Source organism: Lagenorhynchus albirostris, chromosome X, assembly GCF_949774975.1.
Source record: "Lagenorhynchus albirostris chromosome X, mLagAlb1.1, whole genome shotgun sequence".
Lineage (NCBI taxonomy): Eukaryota > Metazoa > Chordata > Mammalia > Artiodactyla > Delphinidae > Lagenorhynchus > Lagenorhynchus albirostris.
The window spans coordinates 58,010,435-58,035,305 of NC_083116.1; the positions used below are offsets into that span (position 1 = coordinate 58,010,435).

A 24,871-nucleotide genomic window follows, 5' to 3' on the forward strand; every position below is an offset into this window, starting at 1 on the left:
AATTTTGCTTACTTGTATGACTGCTGTGTGTGATAGTCTCAGAAGCTTGAGAAATAGAGTTCCTATTTTTTTCAGCAAGCATTCATTTAGGTTTTACATTCACATTTGTAATGTCATCAGTTTCTGGGTTAACATCTGTCATCATTGAAAGAATCATGGCTGATGAGTATGAAGTTAGATTCATAAAACTTTAGAACTAGAAGAAGTCTTGTAGATGGAACTAATTCCACTCCTTCCATTTAATCATGAGAACAGAGGCCAGAGAGATAAACTGACTTGGCCAAATTGATACAAAGACCAAAGTAATACCAGACCTGCATAGCCATCCTCTACTGTGTCACCCTGCTACTGCACATTAGACTTCTCACTTTTGTCACTTTTAAATGTGTACATTACTATTGTGCAAATTCTGAGTAGAAATCCCACTTCCCGTGTGTTTCAAAACAACAACTTGTAAGAAGGCAGTCATTTATGTGAGAAATGGGTGTTCCAAACCCAATTTTAGAGAACTGAAAGTGTGTTATTTCTGGTTTGTGTTGAGTGATGTCTGACTTCTGAGTTTCAGATGCTCTTGTTTCAGTGGTGCTGATTGTGACTGCCACTCCACCAAAGTTTTTCAGTTATTACCCTTATGCTATGGTCTATGAATTAAAACTTCTTTTGTAGTTTCTTTTTTTTAAAATTGAAGTATAGTTGGTTTACAATGTTATGTTGGTTCCTGGTGTGCAGCAAAGTGATGCAGTTATATATATGTATATGTGTGTGTATGTATATACATATATATACATACACACACATATATATATATATAACTTTCTCAGATTTTTTTCCATTATAGGTTATTACAAAATATTGAATATAGTTCCCTGTGCTATAAAGTAGGGCCTTGTTGTTTATCTGTTTATATTTAGTAGTGTTTATCTGTTGATTCCAAGCTCCTAATTTATCCCTCACCCCACCTTTCCCCTTTGATAACTATAACTTTGTTTTCCATGTCTGTGAGTCTGTTTCTGTTTTGTAAATAAATTCATTTGTGTCATTTTTTAGATTCCACATATAAGTGATATCATATAGTATTTGTCTTTCTCTTTCTGACTTACTTCACTTAATATGATCATCTCCAAGTCCATTCATGTTGCTGCAAATGGCATTATTTCATTCTTCTTTTCATGGCTGAGTAATATTCCACTGTATATGTATACCACATCTCCTTTATCTATTCATCTGTTGATGGAAAATTAAGTTGCTTCCATGTCTTGGCTATTATAAATAGTGCTGCTGTGAACACTGTGGTGCATGTATCTTTTCAAATTAGAGTTTTATCCAGATATATGCCCAGCAGTGGGATTGCTGGATCATATGGTAGTTCTATTTTTAGTTTTTTAAGTAACCTCCATACTGTTCTCCATAGTGATTGTACCAATTTATATTCCCAGTGTAGCAGGGTTCCCTTTTCTCCACACCCTCTCCAGCATTTATTTGTAGACTTTTCGATGATGGTCATTCTGACTGGTGTGAGGTGGTACCTCATTGTAGTTTTGATTTCCATTTCTCTAATTTTTTTTTGGAGTATAGTGGATTTACAATGTTGAGTTACTTTCTCCTGTACAGCAAAGTGAATCAGTTATAAATATACATATATCCAATCTTTTTTTAGATTATTTTCCCATGTAGGCCATTACAGAGTATTGAGTAAAGTTCCCTGTGCTATACAGTAGGTCCTTACTAATTATCTATTTTATATATAGTAGTGTGTATATGTCAATCCTAATCTCCCAGTTTATCCCTCCCTCCCTTTCCCCCCAGTAACCATAAGATTGTTTTCTACATCTGTGACTCTATTTCAGTTCTATAAATAAGTTCATTTGTACCATTTTTTTTAGATTCCACATATAAGTGATAGCATATGATATTTGTCTTTCTCTGTCTGACTTACTTCACTCAGTATGACAATCTCTAGGTCCATCCATGTTGTAACTGGCATTATTTTGCTCTTTTTTATAGCTGAGTAATATTCAATTTTATATATATACCACATCTTCTTTATCCATTCCTCTGTTGATGGACATTTAGGTTGCTTCCATGACCTGGCTACTGTAAATAGTGCTGCAGTGAACATTGGGGTGCATGTATCCTTTCAAATTACAGTTTTCTTCGGGTATATGCCCAGGAGTGAGATTGCTGGATCATATGGTAGCTCTATTTTTAGTTTTTTAAGTAACCTCCTTATTGTTCTCCATAGTGGCTGTACCAATTTACATTCCCACCAACAGTGTAGAAGGGTTCCCTTTTCTCCACACCCGCTGCAGCATTTATTGTTTGTAGATTTTTTGATGATGGCCATTCTCACTAGTGTGAGGTGATAACTCATTGTAGTTTTGATTTGCATTTATCTAATAATTAGCGATGTTGAGCATCTTTTCATGTGCTTCTTGGTCTTCTTTGGAGGAATGTCTTCTTTGGAGGAATGTCTATTTAGATCTTCCACCCATTTTTTGATCAGTTTTTGTTGTTGTTTTTGTTATTGAGCTGCATGAGCTGTTTGTATATTTTGGAGTTTAATCCCTTGTTGGTTGCTTTGTTTGCAAATATTTTCTCCCATTCTATGGGTTGTCAATTCGTTTTGTTTATGGTTTCCTTTGCTGTGCAAAAGCTTTTAAGTTTCATTAGGTCCCATTTGTTTATTTTTGTTTTTATTTTCATTACACTAAGAGGTGGATACAAAACGATATTGCTGCAATTTATATCAAAGAGTGTTCTCCCTAGGTTTTCCTCTATGAATTTTATAGTATCCAGCCTTACATTTAGGTCTTTAATCCATACTGAGTTTATTTTTGTGTATAGTGTCAGAGAATGTTCTAATTTCATTCTTTTACATGTAGCTTTCCTGTTTACCCCGCACCACTTATTGAAGAGACTGTCTTTTCTCCATTGTATATTCTTGCCTCCTTTGTCATAGATTAATTGAACATAGGTGCATGGATTTATTTCTGGACATTGTATCCTGTTCCTATATTTCTGTTTTTGTGCCAGTACCATATTGTCTTGATTACTGTAGCTTTGTAGAATAGTCTGAAGTCAGGGAGCCTGATTCCTCCAGCTCCATTTTTCTTTCTCAAGATTGCTTTGGCTATTTGCGGTCTTCTGTGTTTCCATACAAAGTTTGAAATTCTTTGTTCTAGTTCTGTAAAAAATGCCATCGATAATTTGATAGGGATTGCATCGAATCTTTAGATTCCTTTGGATAGTATAGTCATTTTCACAGTATTGATTCTTCCAGTCCAAGAACATGGTATATCTCTCCATCTGTTTGTGTCATCTTTTATTTCTTTCATTAGTATCTTATAGTTTTCTGAGTACAAGTTTTTTGCCTCCTTAGGTAGATTTATTCCTAGATATTTTATTCTTTTTGATGTGATGGTAAATGGGATTGTTTCCTTAATCTCTCTTTCTGATCCTTCATTATTAGTGTATAGCAAGAGATTTCTGTATCTTGCAACTCTAGCAAATTCATTGATGAGCTCTAGGAGTTTTCTGGTAGCATCTTTAGGATTTTCTCTGTATAGGATCATGTATAGGATCTGTATAGGATCTGTATAGGATCATGTCATCTTCAAATAGTGACAGTTTTACTTCTTTTCCAATTTGGCTTCTTTTATTTCTTTTTCTTCTCTGATTGTCATGGCCAGGACTTCCAAAACTATGTTGAATAAAAGTGGCAAGAGAGGACATCCTTGTCTTGTTCCTGATCTTAGAGGAAATGCTTTCAGCTTTTTACCATTGAGTATGATGTTAGCTGTGGTTTTCTCATATATGGCCTCTGTTAGGTTGAGGTAATTTCCCTCTTTGCCCACTTTCTGGAGAGTTTTTATCATAAATGGGTGTTGAATTTTGTCAAAAGTTTTTTCTGCATCTATTGAGATGATCTTATGGTTTTTATTCTTCAGCTTGTTAATGTGGTATATCACATTGATTGGTTTGCATATATTGTAGAATCCTTGCATCCCTGGGATAAACCCCACTTGTTCATGGTGTATGATCCTTTTAATGTGCTGTTGGATTCTGTTTTCTAGTATTTTGTTGAGAATTTTTGCTTCTATGTTCATCAGTGATTTTGGCCTGTGATTTTCCTTTTTTATGGTGTCTTTGTCTGGTTTTGGTATCAGGGTGATGGTGGCCTCATAGAATGAGCTTGAGACTGTTCCTTCCTCTGCAGTTTTTTGGAAGAGTTTGAGAAGAATAGGTGTTAACTCTTCTCTAAATGTTTGATGGAATTCCCCTGTGAAGCCATCTGTTCCTGGACTCTTTTGGAACTTTTTAAATTCAGTACTTGTGATTGGTCTGTTCATATTTTGTTTCTTCCTGGTTCAGTCTTGGAACATTGTACCTTTCTAAGAATTTGTCCATTTCTTCTAGGTTGTCCATTTTATTGGCACATAGTTGCTTGTGGTAGTCTCTTATGATCTTTCGTACTTCTGTGGTGTCAATTGTAACTTCTCCTTTTTCATTTCTAATTTTATTGATTTGAGTCATCTCCTGTTTGTTTATTTTTTTTGATGAGTCTGGCTAAAGGTTTATCAATTTTATCAATTTTATTTTCTCAAAGAACCAGCTTTTAGTTTCATTGATCTTTCTGTTGTTTTCTTTATTTCTATTTCATTTATTTCTGCTCTGATCTTTATGATTGCTTTCCTTCTACTAACTTTGGGTTTTGTTTGTTATTCTTTCTCTGGTTGCTTACGGTGTAAGGTTAGGTGCTTATTTGAGATTTTTCTTGTTTCCTGAGGTACAATTGTATTGCTGTAAACTTGCCTCTTAGAATTGCTTTTGTTGCATCCCATAGGTTTTGGATCATCGTGTTTTTGTTGTCATTTGTTTCTAGGTATTTTTTGACTTCCTCTTTAATTTCTTCGGCGAACCGTTGGTTGTTTAGTAACATATTGTTTAGTCTCCACGTGTTTGTGTTTTTACAGGGTTTTTTTTTCCTGTAGTTTATTTCTAATCTCATAGTGTTGTGGTCAGAAAAGATGCTTGGCATGATTTCGGTTTTCTTAAATTTACTGAGGCTTGATTTGTGGCCCAGTATGTGATCTTCCTCGAGACTGTTCCATGTGCACTTGAGAAAAAAGTGTATTCTGCTGCTTTCAGATGGAACGCTCTATAAATATCAACTAAATCCATCTGGTCTAATGTGCCATTTAAGGCCTATGTTTCCTTATTGATATTCTGTCTGGATGATCTGTCCATTGGTGCAAGTAGGTTGTTAAAGTCCCCCCACTATTATTGTGTTACTGTCGATTTTCCCTTTTATGGCTGTTAGCATTTGGCTTATATGTTGAGGTGCTCCCACATTTCTCTAATAATTAATGATGTTATTCATTTTTCATGTGCCTTTTGGCCATATGTATGTCTTCTTTGGAGAAATGTCTATTTAGGTCTGCCCATTTTTTGATTGGGTTGTTTGTTTCTTGATATTGGGCTGTGTAACTTTTTGTATGTTTTGGAAATTAAGCCCTTATTGGTCACATCACTTGCAAATATTTTCTCCCATTCCGTAGATTGTCTTTTCATTTTGTTTTGCACAGCTTTTGCTGTGCAGAAGCTTATAAATTGAATAGGATATTTTGCAGTTTCTTTAATGCCAATACAAAGCTAAATATATTGCCAAGAGAAGAATTGTGACAGAGAACACATTTTGTCATCTTTTAGCCTGTTAAGCCTTTAAGCAGTTGCTAAATGAAGTAAAAGGAGCATACTTTATAAAAGGTAGAGTCAAGGTTTAAACTATTTTTTGAGTCAGTTATTATCTCACATGATGCCAGTGGCTAATGTTTCCAGTTCTATTGCATCTTCCACAATCTTAGTTATAGTTGTTAATTGGCACTAATGAATGTAATACTTTTAGGAAAGCAGTTGCCCCATATAATCTAATTTGTGGTCATTTTTAGCATTTACTGAGCAAGTTAGTTTCGTGGAGAGGAGTTAAGGTCACAGAATAGAAAGGAGCATTTTACACAGAGTTAAATTTTGGTAGAAATATGACAACATGTTCTATAGGTATGGTTTTGCAATTATGTTAACACCTTAAGGTATTGAAACCTTTTTGCTCATGTACCCCTCAAACACGTATAATTTGTATAATTTGACATATACAGTTTTTCGTCATAAAATTCAAATAATCACCAAGAGTGTAGTTTCTAACATTATAAATGTTGGTATGTAATGGTAAAATGGTAACATCACCCCTTTAAATGTATTCAATGGAATTTAAGTATCAGAGATAGTTGATACCCACTATCACCCACTTCAAATAATAAATAGAAATAGATTTTTTTTAAATTTCCAAAGACAGTAAGCTTAAAATATGTCTTCTGGATTCAGTAATTAATCCAATTATATTTGTGCAAAATGAATCAAACTATCAAATATATTACAGTTTTGATAAAGGATTATTAAACACAAAGTAAATTTCTTGAAATGTATTGCTTAATAAAATTGCAGGAGGTGAGGTTGAGCATCTGGACAGTGACTCCCTTAGAGTTATTTACCTTGTGGAAAGTCCTCTTGTATCTTTATACACCTCCCAGTTTGAATGTTGCTGCCTTAAGTGACTAGCTGTACCTTCTGCAGGTGATTATTACAGTTACACAACATTGTTCAGTGACTAAGAGCAGGCACTCTAGAGGCAGACCACGTGGGCTTGAATTCCAACTCTGAGCCCCAGCTCTTCCTTTTAGTAGTTGCATAACTTTGGGAGATCTGCTTAACTCCACTGTTCCTCTGTTTTCTCTCCTGTAAAATGAAGATAATAGTTGGCTGTTGCACAGGTAAAATGAAGTAATACTTCTGACATGCTTAGAGTAGTGTCTGACACATGCAAGTTCACCATACAGTAAATTCTAGATAATCTTTTAAATTATTTTGAGAATTTTAAAGATATATCTTAAAGCGCCTGTGAGCATTTCTCAGGCAGATTTAAGTAATTTGAGGATTATCCACTTATGCTTTCCTTACTTCTACCCTGGTCAGTCATAATTTTTCCACACTTCATATAAGTAATTAGTAAAATTTTCCCTGTGCATGTGTATGCATACGTATATTTGTATGCACATGTATGTCTTCCTAAGACTGTGAGTACTTAATGTCTGCTCATGGCAGGGAAGCGAATTGTCTTTAGCCACAAATATTTATTAAACACCTATTGAAAAGTGAAAGTTATATTCGACTAAGAGGAAAACTGACTCTAAAACTTGCCCTTGCTAAAGACTTATGAGATGTATGAAGATTAATAAACCAACTTTGAAAATAATCTGAATTAAAAAAAAATAATACAATCAACCTCTGATTTGAAAAGAAGCAATAAATTCAGAGTAACCTATACAAGGAAGTGACATAGATAACAGGAAAAGCGGGTAATAAGCAGGGAGAAAAAATAGTTGTTCATACCTTAAATTTGTAAATGAATTAATAATGTAGCATCGGGATGCCCTGGTGGCACAGTGGTTGAGAGTCCGCCTGCCTATGCAGGGGACACGGGTTCGTGCCCCGGTCCGGGAAGATCCCACATGCTGCAGAGTGGCTGGGCCCGTGAGCCATGGCCGCTGAGCCTGCACGTCCGGAGCCTGTGCTCCGCAACGAGAGAGGCCACAACAGTGAGAGGCCCGTGTACCGCAAAAAAAAAAAAAAAAGTAGCATCTAAGCAGAATCAAGGTATTAGAATTCAAGGTATAGATGTCTTTAATTTTTCCTTCTAAGAATTGTAATAAAAGTTATTAAGTACAAGATGATAATCTGAATTTATTACTAGAAATTTTTGCTAGCATTCCATGAACTGAACTCTGTTACACTGTTAGGAAACATAAGGATATATTTACTCTGGTGTATTTCTTTTATATATCCTGACTTATAGAACTAGTAGTTTACAGTTAAGATATTTTTCAAAATATGCTTTTTTATTTATATTCATGTTCATCTGCTTTCCCCCCTAGTGTACGTTAATTGAATAGGAAAGAACTGGAAAATTGAGAACTTTGACATGAACGTTGGTATTTTGTGAGACTGTGGGATAAGAGAGGACAGTTTCTCTCAAGTGTTACATCAGATATTTCTGCCTTTATAGTTATATACTCTGTTTAATTCAGCATTTATCTAGGGACTTTAAACTCCCTCCCTACCAAAGTTATATTGCATTTGAAAATTTTAAATTCATTAGGAATAATTTTGTTGTAAAGGTTATGTATTGAAATACTGTATATCCTTCAATATCCCAAAACCAATGGGAATCATTGTTATATTAATATAAAAACATTGCTTAAATAAGGTAGATATTTTATTAGGCCATACATAAGACAGGAACTTTCTTAGAATATCACTTTCTTTGGTGCACCTGGAAAAAAATACTACAAAATTTGATTTTAGCTCACATGGTTATTAAGAGTCCCTTTATGCTTAGACATATTTTAGAGTAGAATGTGGAATTAATTTTAATAAAGAGAATTCTATTCTGATGTTGTGCTTCCATGATAAACTTTGAACCATGTTCCTGGGGTTTTAAAAAGTCTACTAGCCTAAAGTAAACTTTAGAAAAGAAGTGCATGTACTTCTCTACTGGTGTTTTAGGAGTAGGAATGTCTCAGTTCTTATACTTTTCTCTAATATATATTCTTTCTGCCATAATTCTGTTCTGCCCTAAACCCTTTCCAAAACCAGAAGAATTACTCCCATTTAGGGATCCCCTTAGTTCTTCCTTTCAGTATGTAGAAGCTTTTGTCCTTCCTTTGCCCTTTGTATGTAGGCCTTTAGGAATTCTAAGTGCCTTAGGCTACAGTATTGCACTTCTGTGAAGGACCTTTTTTGTACATGGTATTCTCTAACCCAAACATTCTCTGAGGTCTGGGCCCCATGAACCTGTAAATGCAAAACAAAGTGATTTGGAAATCCTGAAAATATTACACAAGTTTTGACTTGTGCCATATTATGGACTTTTAAGTATGATTCAACTAAGCTAACAGTGTTCCCCAAAAAACTTTCTTAGAGAACCCTATAATGAATAGATGATTTGTTTTTAACTTGTCAATTTATATTGTTTTTAACTTGTCAATTTATATTATATTTAACTTGTCAATGTATAAATGGGTTTTTCTGTCTGAAGAATACTGTGTGTTCTCTAGGTAAAAAAATAGTCCACTTTTAGTCTTTTTTATACAGTATTTTGCTTAGCAATCCTTTATCCACCCTCGTTGGGAATGTTGTAAGGATAGCTTAAGCTCTTTCTATGAATAAATGGTTTCCTAAGCTTTTTTACCTTGCTGGTTTTACATAACCATCAACTGGTACTTAGTCTTGAGTCTTAGTGTGCTCCCTCTTTGTTATTAGTTAACATATATTTTCGCTATTTTTTTTAACACACATAGCATATTGTTATGGTTTTTACATGTCCTCCATCACTAGATTATAAAGTTCTTAAAGACAGGAGCCATGACGTGCTTGGCTCTATTCCCAATGGCACCAGCTTAGTGCCTTGAATATGAGTACACAGTGAAATTTGTGATAAGCAGGAACTCAAAATATTTTTTTTTTAAACAGATTTGGTTCATTTGACTTGTACGTCTTCTAAAACAGCAAGAGAAGATTTAGAACCAGTTGTGCAGAAATTGTTTACTCCATATACCGAAAAGGAGATAGGTAAGAACAATAATCAGTGATTCATGATGGAAAGGTAACGTGACCACTTTACTCCTCTTTAGAGATCTCAGGAAGGTTTCTGCAACCTGAATTGAAAGGTGATGTATTCAGCACCAATGCTTACATGTTTTACTAGGATGACTAAGCACATTCTCTTCCTAAAACTGGGGAAATATTTATAATAAGAGAAAAAGCTACATCTCACACACAATGTATATAATTAAGTGCAAAAATATAAATTTATATGTGTACATACTCATATGCATAGAAAAAAGACTCAGGAAATCTCTCAATTTTGGTGGGATTATGTATAATTCTTTTTCCTTTTAATTTTCTTTATTTTATAGATGTTGTATGAAGAGCATATATTCCTTTATCAGAAAAAGTTATCTTCATTTATAAAGAAAAAAAAAAAACTTGGTTCAACTGAGAGAAAGTTAAGCTATTAATTGGCAAACGTAGGAATCCTTCCTAACCAATAATTGTCTTTTCATGCATTGCATGCTAGTGATGTGATAAATATTTAGCTTTCAAAACATACATGCCACTTTGCTGCCTACTCATGGTGGAAAGATGCTTTTCAACCACGAATTTTTTAACTTTTCTCCCCGCATCATAGGGTAGCCCTTGTAGCTGTGAATGGAGCAAATTGTAGTGAATTCTATGTGTAGGTGATCAAAACATGGCCTAATGGATCTTATTCATTTATATGAAGTGACGGTGATTTTCATTATAGGATTTGGATGTCCACTTGAATCCTGGCCAGTTCATTAATTCATATATCTTCATTTTCTTTGGATGTTATGTTTGTTCAGGCAACCATTTATTTACCCCTACCTATTGTATTTCCTTTTAGCTCATCTTCTGTGTGTCTTGTTTGTTTTCTTTGCAAGATAGTGCATAAAGGAGCATTTACATTTACATAGGAAAACAAACTGCTCCATTCTCAGGAGCTAATATCGGTATAATTAATTTCTTTTTGGGCTGCTTGAATCAAATTCTGCAGTCTGAAAATTTACTTCACTTTAGTTTGGAATTTAATTTGTTTCATATTTACTTTTTTTTTCCATTGGAAAGTCTCATATAAATGTATTGTTAAAAATTTGATTGCAGAGTTACAATACACAATAATATTCCTAAATGTAAAATGAAATAATAGTTTTGTCTTTGGCTTTAGTTACCTTGCTTATAAAAACTCAGAATTCCTTCTTTATTTCTGAATTTTTTCATAATTTTTGGTTGTAATTTCATTGTGTGGTGGTCCCAAATAATATACTAAATTTGAATATTGTATCATTGCTCTTCACTTTTTAAATGCATTTTCTTTTTTAAAAAATCAAGATGGGTAAATTACATATTCATTACTTAGCATCCTCTAGCCATTTTAGATTTTTAAACATTAATCTTAATGGTTAATGTGATCCTATTTTGAAATGATGTATTGTTTAGAACCTGAGTGAAATTCTTTAGTAAGAACTATGTGCTCAGAGGGGTCCTCAGGTGCACTGAGGCACTGAAAAGCCAGTTTTCACTGACACATAGGCCTTTTTATCATCAGGATGAGGTAGTGGTCATATTTTAATTAAAATGTCAGAACAAATACTGTTGGAGTTATTGAAAATGAATCACCAGATAAAGTGAGCACTGGGCCATGGCAGGTCAAAGAGGCAAAGTCACCTGGAGAAGAGAACTCAATTCATTTTCCTGCCTAAATGAGGAAGAAGGAACTTTATGAGTAATATGAACTTTTAATACATTAAAGCCCATTCTTCTCTGTAGCAAAAGCCCCTATTTTCACAGATTGATGGCTTTTACTATTATGTTTTAATTATTTGACTATGATATGAAACCTTATGATTTAAAGCTTTATAAATATTTTGTTTTAAAATGTGTGCCAGAGAAATAACATTATTTAAGCTTATTTTCTTTTTATTCGACTTATATGTTCTGTGTAGTGCTGTGCTTCCTGAGCTTTTGTGAAAGTCAGCCTAGTCACTTTGCAATGAAGTTCATTTATAGTATTAAAAGATAATGTTCTCTTCTCAAACACAGTACTTCTTTGCCTTTGTATCTGAGGAATCCAATAGCCTTGTGAAGGTATTCCTTCTATTCCCTCTCTTTCTTACTTGTTCATGTTTAAGGTATCAGCTGGAGCTCGTGACATATGCTCTGTCTTAAGAAGCAGTTGTACTAATACTTCTAAGAGCCCTACTTCCCAGCCTCCTTTAAGAGCATCAGAGATCTCTAAACTCTTCCCTACTTCACAGTCCAAGGAAATTTCAGATACTTTATGCTTAATAAACCTGATTCTGCAGGTGAGAAAATGAGGTGATTGCTCACCATTCATATGTGCATTAATTCTTCCAGATTCCATAATATCCTTCAAAGCACAGGTAGAACTTTCCTAAGTGATTTCTTATTTTACGCAGGAAATTGAGATTTTTCCATACAAATTGAAGCAAGAATTTCATTAGTACAATATCTTCAAATGTCTGCAGTGTAATATCATCACTGCACCATCTTCTTTCTCTTCTTCCCTCCACTGGGCACAGCATGTGGCATTATCTCATTCTATCTCATTCAGTTCCTATCTCAAAAAATCAGCACTGCCTAAATGCAGGAATTCCCCTTATAGGTGTCATTTTGAAATAGGTGGCTGGTGAGGGTGTTTTTACTGAGCTGAGAAGTAAAATACCTTATCTTAATTCCTTTTTGTATTTGTTGTGTCCAGTCTAGGTCATAGCTGTGGCAGTCTTCCTACTCTCTTGGTCTTGTGCTACTGTGCTATGTTGCTAAAATAGTTCACTCTCTCCCTAAACATGGCATGCAGCTATAGACTATTTGTTGCTTTTATTTGGTGTGCCACTGTTGATTTTCTTCAGCCTACTTTATTCTGTACTTGCCCCAGTTTAATTCGCCCAAGATTTTATTCTAAATTACCTGTTACTTGTTTAGTCCTTTGCACAATCTAATTGAATGAAATGAGCTATTACAGAAAACCAATTCTATTTCTGACCAAGTGATGTATTCCTAACCAAACCTCGATAGCTTTAATAATTTTTTGACAATTTTGCACTGCACAATTGCATGTTATTTTTCCAGCTCTCTCTCTGCCTTCCAGCTGGCCTCAAAGAAAAATGAAGCAATTACTTTTTTCTTTGAGGGTTTTAAGGTCAAAGCCCAATAACTCCCTTGTGTCTAGAGCATTTATCTTCAGCCTATGTCAACTTTTCATCTTCCTCTCGGTTCCTTTTCAAAACTTCAACCTCTATGAAATTTCTTTCCTATAATTGAATTATTCATTTCCCCCAACTTTTATTGAGTGAAAGCCCTCCTCTGAGCTGGAACTTTCATAAAATATAAGATAAGCTCTCTTAGTATATGCTTAGAAATGGAATGAGCAATATTAAAGGACTACCAGACCTTAGCTCACTTTTCTGCAATGCTCCTAGAGTCTGGTTTCATAAGTGATAGGCAGTATGTTTAACCATCTTCCTGTAAGATTTACTGAAACTAAGCTCACCAATAAATTTACTAAGAGCCATATGGTTTTAGCTGTGAAATATGAGTCCCTTATGTTCCTTTATTTTGTAAGTAAGTAGGTTTTGCCACCTATTTTGTGCTTTACATGAAGTTAGTGATACCTGAGACTCATAGATCTTAGCATTAGAAAGGGGCATCTTAAAGGATCACTTCATCCAGAGTTTCTTCATCCTATCACATTAATAATTATGGATTATTCAGGATGAGCTAGAAAGAGAACATATTTGGTATTGTTGTAGTGGAGATATTTTAAATTAAGTATAATAAAAAACCTATTTGTCCTGAATTGGGGAATGGGACATTCTTTTTAACTGAAGAATGCAATTAGCTAACTTTTCTCCACTGATTATAAATCTACCAATAAGAGTTAATTAACTAGATAATTATACCTTTAGAATTTTCTTTATGATTCACAAGGTGCCTTATGGTCTTGGGTAATCGTCATGCACGTCCTTTATTATCATTGTACAGAATTTGAATTTTTCTTCAGATTCAGGCTAAGAAAACACTGTAGTCAATAAATATATTAACAGCAATATTTTCTGTTTTCAACCAAAGAAAATGTAATTATAACATTTCTAAAGAAGAAAGGCATAGAAATAATTATTAAGATAGCAAGGATTAGGCTTTAGGTATTGAGATTAAGAGGGCTGGATCTTTTAATAAGCACATCATGCTTTGATTATACCTGAAAGCAGAATTAAAATTGGTTCAGAAATTATTCATTGAGCATCTGTTATGTGCTAGGCTCTGTATTAGGGAACATGAAAGAGCAAGATAATAAGGACTAAGTCTACTTCATCTTTGTATCCCCAGCTCCTAGCCTGATGCCTAACACATAATAGATGCTTGCTGTAAATGAGAGAATGTGCACTGAAAACAGCTTACAGTCTCATAATCATATTTTTGTTATTTGTTGGTTGGTTGGCATTACTTTTGTAATCTAGTAGGACAGAGTGTTAGTGAGTTAGGATATCCAATTTTTAATCCTGTATATACTATTTTTTAATAACAGCTTTATTGAGAGTCACATACCATACAATTCACCCATTTAAAGTATAAAATCCAATGTTTTTTAATATATTGTTCAAACATCACCACAGTCAATTTTAGAATATTTCCATCACTCCAAAAAGAAACCCATACCCCATACCCATTAGCCATTAACCTGCACTTACCCTCAATTCCCCCACAGCCCTAGGTAACCCTAATCTACTTCCTGTCTTTTTTTGAGGGGGGTGGGGTGGGCATGCCACGCAGTTTGTGGGATCTTAGTTCCCCAACCAAGGATTGAACCTGGGCCTTGGCAGTGAAAGCACTGAGTCCTAACCACTGGACCGCCAGGGAATTCCCCTACTTCCTGTCTTTATAGATTTCTCTATTCTGGTCATCTCATAATCCTGTATATAGCATTGACTTACTTTATAATTTTTTAAGTTGGTTTATCCATGTGAAACATAAGAAAATAAATTTATGTTAACTTCTCACTTCATTGGCATAATTTAAAGATGAATATGATCATAAGTGCTTTCATACTGGTGATGAGAAATAAGAGAAATCCAAGGGAACATGATGGGAGTTAAATCTAAGTAACTTACTAATAATCAAAATAATTTTTAAAATCTAACTTGTCTTAGGTTGAAAAGCCATCATTGCTTGAAATATCATACACATGTATTAGAGTGTGTGGATACAGATTTACTATAGTTTACATACAAAGCTCTGATTTACTACAATATATAGTGGTAGCTTTGTTAGCAATTGGCTACATGTTGTAGTAATTGAGAGGCATGTTGTGCTTTAGATGTAAGTAAAATTTATATCTACATTTAGAAAATGAAGAAGTTGAAAAGCCAAGACTTCTGTGGGCTCTTTACTTCAATATGAGAGATTCTTCAGACGTCAGCAGGAACTCTTATAATGATTTACCATCCAACGTTTATGTCTGCTCTGGCCCAGACTGTGCTTTAGGAAATGATAATGCAGTCAAACAGGTAAGGCTGTTGGTGTTTCTTGGTTTTATGTTAGGAAGTTGGTGTGGTAGGGAAAGTGAATTGTTTTTTCCTCTAGGAGGTGGGAAAAGAAACTTAAAAAGCATCTCTCTCATTTAATACCATCTCTGCAATTTGCCCCTAAACTTTTTCTCGGTGAACAACAAAGCCACTTTAATATCAAATATTTTCACGTTCTTGAATATAATGATGAACTACAAGAGACTGTTTATGAGTTCCATTGTGGGAATAAAGATAGAAGATGTTAGAAATACATATTCAGAAAAATTAATTTATAATGCCAGTATTCTAAAGAAACATTGCTTCTAATTTAAATGGTGGCCTATCATTGTATTTTGAAATACACAAACTTTTTCCTCTGTAAACTTGAGTCATTTCCAAAGGAGTGTAACTAGTAAGGCATACAAAATGTATTTTTAAAATGGCACATTTTTAAGGCACATCCTTACCATGGAAAAGAACATATAGTTTTTCACAATTAACATGATTCCTTTAATGTTTTGACACAAGCTGGTGTCCCAAAGCTACTATAATAGCTGCTGAGGAGTATGTTAAATCAAGGTGGAATTTTGTGACAGCGTTCTTGGGCAGGGCTATCAATAGGTACAGGGCAGGTGACACAAAATGCCAAAAGTGAATTATGAGTCTACTAAGCTGAAAATTCATATGCATGTACAAACACACTTTTCTGCACTTGACAGGAAGAGTAGAGCAGAAAATACCATTTTTTAAGGTATAAGTCTAAACTTTTCACCAATGTAGTTGGCGCATCTGTTTATTGAAACAATAAATGGATAATTTAACGTTGTTCTAAGACCACAGATGGAAGTTTCATTCCCACTAGTGGTAGGGATCTTATAGGAGCAGATGGCCTTTTTGAGCCTTTAATTTTTAGGCATAGCAGCAAGGCTATGACCTATACATTTACAGTTTTTTACCAGATTCTTTGTTTCTCATCTTCAGAGTCTAGTGGTGATCCAGGATAATCATATTTAGTCAGTGATAACAAACAAAAATAGGAAGTCACATCTCTCATCCATCATTTATTCTGTTAGTTTAATAGGAACTCAGGATGGTTCAATATCTACATTTATGGCTTAAAATGGCCAAGTCATTTTTGCTTTGATGGTCCATTTTTTTCCAAGAAGAAATTACCAGCAAGTTATCAGCCAGGTAACTTTATTCCTGAGTGAACTTTAATGTTTTTTTTAACCAAAATGGAAGGCCTTAAATAAGGACTTAATATAGAAGTGCTAATGTGATCTAAACTGCAAGCTAAAAGATTAAAATTAAAGGATAATTTTATCATGAGATATTGATTCCCAAGAAGATAGACTTGAGTGCAGTGTTTTCACAGAAGAAAACAGTAATACTAGTTTGGGTGCTAATTATTATATACTGTTAATTATAAGTAGGTTTATATTTGTTATACAGCTTTTAACCTCACATCAGTTTTGGGAGAAATATTATAATGCCTACTTTAAAGGGCATCAATAATAACATTTAAAAATAGCCAGTTTATTCAGATAGGGCTTCCCTGGTGGCACAGTGGTTGAGAGTCCGCCTGCCGATGCAGGGGACACGGGTTCGTGCCCCGGTCTGGGAGGATCCCACATGCCGCGGAGCGGCTGGGCCTGTGAGCCATGGCCGCTGATCCTGCGTGTCCGGAGCCTGTGCTCCGCAACGGGAGAGACCACAGCAGTGAGAGGCCCGCGTACCACAAAAAATAATAATAAAAAATAAAAATAGCCAGTTTGTTCAGATAAACTCTGTTCTAATTCCAGTATGTCATGCTGTGTTCATCCCAAGCACTAACTGATGACTCTGTCTTCCAAATTGTCTCTAAAAGCCCTCAGAACATCACCTAAGCTTTGCCTGTGTAGGAAACATAAGTACCTGCAGATATCATTTTTCTTTCTTTCTCTTTTTTTTTTTGAAATAAAATGCTTCATTTTGCTAGTTGGCAAGTTTGCATCTGCTCTTCTTATTTGTAAATGTATAGATGTTGAATAACATAGACCTGTCTCTCTGTGTTCATATGAAGCTATTTATGATTTGAAGACATATTAAAAATATAAAGTAATCTGATCTGTTTATTACTCACAAGTTAAAGTTGTGTGCAGGAGCATACCAAGACATTCTCTATTATGTGAATCTTTCTGTGACTTGCTAGTTTTTGTAGTTTGTGTTACTCCAGTTTTTTTCTGAACCTGACATAGATATTTCTTTTCTTAATACAGGGAGTGTTTCATTTACCCACAGATACTGATGAACAGACTGGTCTATAGTCCCTACTTGTCTATACTCCCAAGCCAGTGATAGCTCCCTCCTTCTTCAGGAACCCCCATTGCCTAGGAGCTGCCACTGCCTTGAGAATAAGAATAGTTAAATAGTACTGTACTCTGTATTATACTTAAGGTATGAAATGGGTTATATTGGCTGATGTGGACTGGGCTGGCAGTCTAACCAGCATGTAGAATGTTGTTTATATGGACAGATCAGCAACTTGCTTATGACTTTTGGTTCATAATTTGTAAGTTGAAGACCAGCTTTATAGGTCATAGGAACTGTCAAGTTGCTCACATAGTGCAGTAGCATTCACTTTCTCAAGCCATTGAGGGAGAGGGCAATTTTAGGCGTCATATCTTCTGAAGCTTCCATTCATTGAGCATTTTCTACATGCCAGGCATTGTCCTAATCATCTCATATACATTATTGTATTTGGTTCTCACAACAACCCTATGAGGTAAGTATCTGTGACATCCCCATTTTACAGATGAGGAAACTAAGCGCCAAAGGGGCTAAATAACTTTTCCAGAGATCACATAGCTGTTAAATTTTTTATCCAAGGTTTAACCTCAAGTCTGTTGGATTCCAGTGCTTGTACACTCATCTAGTATACTATGCTACTTTCAACTCGTTAATGCAGATACATCCTAAATACATTAAACTGCTAGATTGACAAAATATTTGTTTGTTTTGTGTGGATGTATGTTAAAGAAACAGGAATATCTAAATAACTCAACGTGTCCTCTCTGTACTTCCCAATATAAGGAAACTAATTCACAATATAATTAGCCCTTTTTAATTATTTTAACCACATGAAAGTCTTTACCTAAGCTAACTTCTGGCTTTAAAACAGCAAGGAAGGTTAAAAGTTGACAATTAAGTACTCTGAACCAACCTCTTGGTGACAACTCTCAGAACTGGGGCTTAGTTGGCAAATGAAATGAAGTTCACCAAGAAGCACTAGATAGACCTTCCAGAAAGTGGCAGTTGACCCTAAAAGGTTCCAGCAGTTGGAAAGAGGAGAGACTTGGGAAAGGCTGGAGTCTGGCTTTAGGAAATTGGCATCAGAGAGGGCCAATGGCAGTGAGCTGAAGGTGGGATTTCCACAAGCAGGTAGAACACAAATAAAAGCAGGGTGGCAACCTGCAATTGTTTGGCAGTCTTAGGACACACATTGTTCATGACAGGGATATACAAAAACAGGTCGAGTGGGATCTAGCCACAGGGACTGGAGTTCAGGAGAAAATCTATCCTACAGGGAGGTGGCAAAAGGGAGACAAGGTGTGAGATACAGAGGAATTGGAGTAGAAGTAAGAGGAACAGTAATAATAATAGTAATCATAATAATTGTTACAATATTTATATTCAACATTTGTATAATATACGGTTTCTAAAGTTCTCCCATATATATATAATATATATATAATATATATAAATATATTAAAATATATATATAAAAAGAGAGAGAGAAAGAGAGATTCTACTCCATGCCTGGCACTAAAGATTCAGAGTTAACTAAAACCCAGTCGTTATTCCTGGATGAATCACTGTCTGGTAAAGGAGAAAAACGTGTAAACAAATGACATTGCAGTGTGGTATATGCAATAAGAGAATGATATCGAAAGTATAAAAGTAATATAGAGGAGCCATGAGTTGTATCTAGGAGTCAGAGAACCTTACAGGGAAGAATATAAAAGATGAGTAGCAATTCTTCATCCAAGTGATAGACAATCAAATTGATAGCATTTGCACCAGCCCAGGGTGTAAACATCATGGTATGTTTAAGAAAGTACCAATAAACAGGTAACAGTGGAGCAAAAGGCCTGAGAGGCAGAGATGGGATGAAGAAGAAGATGATGATACCAGAGAAGATAGGCCTGAAGGATGTTGTTTGCTATAAGTATCTTGGATTTTTATCCTGTTAGAAGAGTTTTAAGCCAAAAAAAGGCATAAACAGAATTTCATTTTCCACTGACCCTTCTAAGGGCAGCATAAAGATGGATTACACAGGGGAACCCTAGAGGCAAAGTGACCAGTCCAGTTCTGAGATGTTGCAGTTGTCCAGGGGAAAGATGGTGCATGTCTAGGCTATGTCTCTAGTGGAGGAACAGGTGGAGTCAAGAACTAAGAGATAAAATTGATAGGATTTGCTGACTGACTGCATGCAGAGAGTAAAGGAGAAGGAGAACTTCTATAGGCAGTCAAGGTAGAGATAACAGACACAGTGACCATTAGAGGAACTAAAGTGTGAGGTAGAGGCTCTGTCTGACCTCAGTCCTGCTTCTAGGGACTAAATGTCTCCAGCAAAGATGTATATGGTAAGACCCCAGGATGGAAGCAAAGCAGGCATCTCAAATATTTAATTTCAAAATATCCATAATAAAATGGCATGTCTAAAAATATAACTTTGAACTATACTTAAGAAGGAAAGAAGCTATTTTTCTCTCCCTGTCCCTTCTTTCAACTCGACATCAAAGCTCAAAAGTTTCTGCTTAACCAACCCTTCACCCTATCCCAAAGATACTGGTTTTATTCACCTGATGTAGGAGTTTACAAGCTATAGATGGCCAAATGGCAAATAGTTTCGATTTTGCAGCCCATATAATGTATTTTGCAACTACTCAACTCCACCATTGCAGTGCAAAAGCAGCCGTAGACCATAGATAAATGAATGAGAGTAACTGTGTTCCAGTAAAGCTTTACTTATGAAAACAGGCAGCAGACTGGATCTGACATGTGGGCCATAGTTGTCAACTCCTGACCTAATGGATGACTTTGCGTGTACTTTGGGAAGAAGGGTTGAAGTGGTACAGACAGACATTGTAACCTTTAAAGCAAAACAAGCGTATGTTTAAAACCTGTTAATGACGTTCTTTTACCGGTAGGCTAGAGTGCAAGCTCCCTAGCCTGGCAGGGACCCTTATCTAACAAAGAACTGTATTCATCTAAATAATAGCAGGAATATGTTTAGAATAGAATAACAGTGCTACTTGCCACATTTACTTTCTTGTATGTGTGTGTATTTGTTGTTGTTAATTAAGATCACATTTACTTTATTATTCTCTTACCCTGCCAGACTAAGCTCAGCTTAAATCTCAACATTTTAATTTATGTTATTATTAATAGCAATGATTACAGTTACCAAATAGACAGGCTTACTTTACTCTGCCATTCTATAGGCAAGGAGAGCAAGGCTCAGAAGCTGAGTAAGCATTCCCCAGATCACATTGCTGCTAAGTAGCAGAGCCAGCATTTGGGCATGGTTATCTATTCAGTGTCCATTGTCTTGGACACTGTGTTATATTCCTCAAAGCACAGGGAGAGGAAAATTAGAAAAGCAAATAGTAGAGCAAACAATGAAGAATTTTCTTGATTTGAACAATGACTTGTTAAACTTAGTATATGCTAAATTAGACTGTACAGATATCACAAACAGGCTCTATTAGGAAATTATATAAAGGATATTAAGGGAAATTGTATTTCTGTTGACATGTAGAATGAATGACCTTAAAATCTCAACTATCTGAGCACTTCATAGAGTCTTAGCAAGTACTGATATACTTGAAGGGTGGGCCTGAATGAATGTATAAATTAGAGGGAGAAAAGTCATGGAGTTCTGAAAGCAGTTTTTAGAAGCTCGTGTGTGCTGTGTAAAGTTCTATAACTTAAAGAAAATTTTAAGGGTGATACTTCATTGTTTTGATAGTTCCAGAAAGGCACATACATTTTACGTTAATGTTCAAAAACTCTTGTGCCCTTTCTTCCCTGGCCAGGCTGAAGCACTTTTCCAACAAATCTGCCCCAACGAAGACTTCTGTCCACCCCCACCAAATCCTGAAGACATTATCCTTGATGGAGACAGTTTACAACCAGAGGCTTCAGAATCCAGTGCTATACCAGAGGCCAACTCAGAGACTCCCAGGGAAAGCACAAATCTGAGAAATCCAGAGGAGCCCTCTGAATAATGAGTATACACCAAACTGAATAGCACATTTTGGAAAATCCTCCTAGCCTCAGAGTCCTCTTGATGGAAGAAAGGTTTGAAAAATGTTACAAAGCAGCAGCCAGTTGACATGCAGAATTATCAAGAGAAACAGATGATAGAAATCCAAAAGGGAATTTTCCTTAAAAAGGACATTCCAAGACCACAAAACACTTGTAAAGCACATTGACTTGCCTGCTTTAAGATACCAAACCTGTGGGATTAGCAGATAAAAATTATAAATGGATTGATTCCCAGAAATATAGCTATGTTTATGAAAGTGATCCTATGCATTGTTAATAATTCTATGGTATTAGGACAGCTTTTGCTTGCCACTTTGGATCTTTGTTTGAAAACCACATCTTCAAAATCTGCTTACATATTTCCTTTGATTATTTGAGTTATATTTTCTTTATGGGTATGAGCATCGTGACACAAATGATAAAAGCATACATAAATATAGCTGATAAAAACTAAAGTGTCATGATCCAGGCAGGAGCCTATGCTTGAAATAGAGATTTGTTTTGTATCTTGAGTATTGAAAATGCTAATATTAAAGTAGACACTTTTATAAACAAGTCATGAGTTCATTACTCAGTGATTTTTTCTTTTAAATGTTAGTAGTGATATTTGTATGTGAATCCTGAACATACTAGGAAGGCTCAATACTGAAGAAGTGGAAAGATTTGAATAGGCTCATTGGTGTTTGGAAATTCTGTCTAGTCGAGTATCTGGAGCACTAGCCTAATTGTCTATGGACCTAATTTAGTCCTAGCTATGCCACCGATGATATTAAGCAAATTGTTTAACTTCTGGGCCTCAGTTTCTCCATATGTCTACTGTATGAGAATGATATTGAAGATAAATGCAGTGCCATCCTTAGAATGTTTTTTCTGGAATAAAAGTTGTTTCAGAATTTTCTCATTGTCTTGGGGGTGAATATCAAAGATCTCATGCAGCAAATAACTGTTTGCTGTCACCTCCCCCAACACAATAGATCACAGTGTTCTTATTACATTAAGCTTTTAAAATAAAAATCTATTTCCTTAATTAGTATTTTATAGTCTAATAGAAAAGTAAACATAGTAACGTGAAATTGTGGTTTTGAATCTTAATAAGGAAAACAGTCTATAAACTCTTCATATTCCTCTTCTAGTAGGTAAACCTGAAACAACCAAGGACTCTAAATAGAATATGACAATTGGTAAACCCTAATATGCACTTAACATAAAAATACAAGGGCTGTACATAGGCAGCAAATCTAGTTACAGTGACAGTGCCTATATTAAAATCTTTCCAAATGCCAAGCTCTAATGGTTTACCTTTTTTGAGCAATAGTTTGGACTCAACAACTTATTTCAATAAATAAATACATTAAAAGTGTGTTGTCATGCAGTCTGGCCTATCTTGCTGATCAGAGAGCCATGGCTACAGTAGAAAGCACATAGTTCTTACATACTTCAGCTGCAGCAGGGCTCTGACCTCTCCAGACTTCAGAGAAGATCTTAAAGGAAACCAGCTCTGTCAGGTCACAGACTCACGAGAAATGGAAAAAATCAAGGAATGTAGCTCTTGCCTCACCTTTTAAACCCCCTGCGGATATAGCTGAATCCAGAAGAAAATCTTCCCAGCCTCTCAGGCTACTCCTAATCCTTCTCCCCATTGTATAGCCTCTCTCCTATCTCTTTAATCCCCTCTATCCCTTTCTTCCCCTTTTATAATGTTATACAAATCAGGGAATCACATTATAACCTACTTTGTTATATGGATTCAGATCCATCTTAAATCATATTTCCTGAAACCCAACCACGGCATGCGCTAAATGCACAATACATACCTATAAGCGCCGGGTATTGGCTCTGCCCCGCAGTACCAGCAATATAAAAGCTTCCACTATATGAGAGTATTGAGTCTGAATACAATTGCAGTAAACTGCACCAATTAAGATATTGTACTTTGTTATAGTCTTAGAGTTAAGGCCTCTTGATGCAGCATGCACACTTATGTAAACAGCCAATCAGGGTACACCCAGAATGACTAGAAATATACTGATAGCTTTACTACAGCTCTCTAAAACAATGAAGGAGATATTCTGTGGTCTCATGGCCCAGTCCATACTGTACCCTATTTCATCCATTAGCCAGCATCGGAATTTCTCTTCCAGGTTATTTATTAAATACTGTTGAAATGTTTAAAAGCTCCTGAATATGATTAGTGATGATTAAGATAATACACAACTGTTAAAAACCTTGTGTTAGAGAACTTTAGATATTTCCTGTTGCCTCAGAATGTAATAGAAATTATTCTAAGAGCATTCTTTTCAGCTACCTTAATTACTGCAAATACTTGTTTTCATAGCTTTAAAGGAAAACCTTTTAGTTTTGTTGTAAAACCATAAGCCTGAAGTCATATGAATAAAATATAAATGCTGTATGTGATGCAGAATTTTCAGTAGCTAATTTTAAATTTTGAAAATAGCTATTATCAAAGAATTTTTATTCATGTGTTTAAAATGTTTATGTTATGCATGCTTCTTATTAACCAAAAATGATAATACCATTCAGTTTAGTGATCAACATGAAAACTGGTTACTAGACCTATGTTGCTACTGTATTTTTGTCTAGTTGGTATGCCTGCCCAGAAAAAGATAGATATATATGATATGTATATTATAAACATATATTTTTCTATAGGAAAACTGAGTTATAATTTCCCCATCTTCTATGATATCTAGCTGCTCATAGGAAAATAGTCATGTTAATGGTTAACTTCTGGAATAGTAGTTTCTGAGATGGGCAGCCCTTTGTGTAAAATAATGGCCACACTAATGATTAACTTCTGTCACAGCTGTAGTTCTGGAGAAGGCAGCCCTTTGTCTAAAGTGCTAAAAACCTTGAAAAAAATTTGTTGAAATTTGATTGCTAAATAGTAGTGATCCTTCAAAGCAGTTTTCTTACAAATAAGTTATTTACTGCTATTGGTATTGGATAATTTCTCTCTCAACTCTTGATTGATTTTTCTTATATGCATTTCCAAAAGCATGAATATATGATTATTCATAATTTGCACACTGTAACCGTAAGTTTTCAGAGGAAATAAAGTCTGTTTTTAATGCCTTTCAGGCGTGGTATCCTATTTTTTAATATTAAAATTTTGTATATATGCCAAGAAATTAAAAATTGTCTTGGAACTGATTTATTTGTTGATACTGATCTATTACTTAAATTCTTAGTTAATTGTCCAGCTGTATACTTGGTTTTATTCCTAGGCATCTGCCAACTGTGTCAGGTTTGTGAAAAAGGCAATCAAATGATACATGGGTATGTTTACTTAGCAAACTGTTCTAGTTGCCAGCATCAGA

At 35.1% G+C, this 24,871-nt stretch overlaps 1 protein-coding gene across 1 annotated transcript in view; it reads left to right on the top strand.

Annotated features, from left to right (window-relative positions):
* CHM (CHM Rab escort protein) overlaps positions 1-24,605 on the top strand; it is a 175,627-nt gene extending 151,022 nt beyond the window's left edge. The window contains exons 13-15 of the mRNA XM_060137299.1: positions 9,586-9,684; positions 15,061-15,221; positions 21,302-24,605. Of these exons, the coding sequence (XP_059993282.1) occupies positions 9,586-9,684; positions 15,061-15,221; positions 21,302-21,493 (452 nt within the window). The 3' untranslated portion in view covers positions 21,494-24,605. The remainder of the gene's footprint in view (positions 1-9,585; positions 9,685-15,060; positions 15,222-21,301) is intronic.
* Positions 24,606-24,871: the final 266 nt, after the last annotated feature.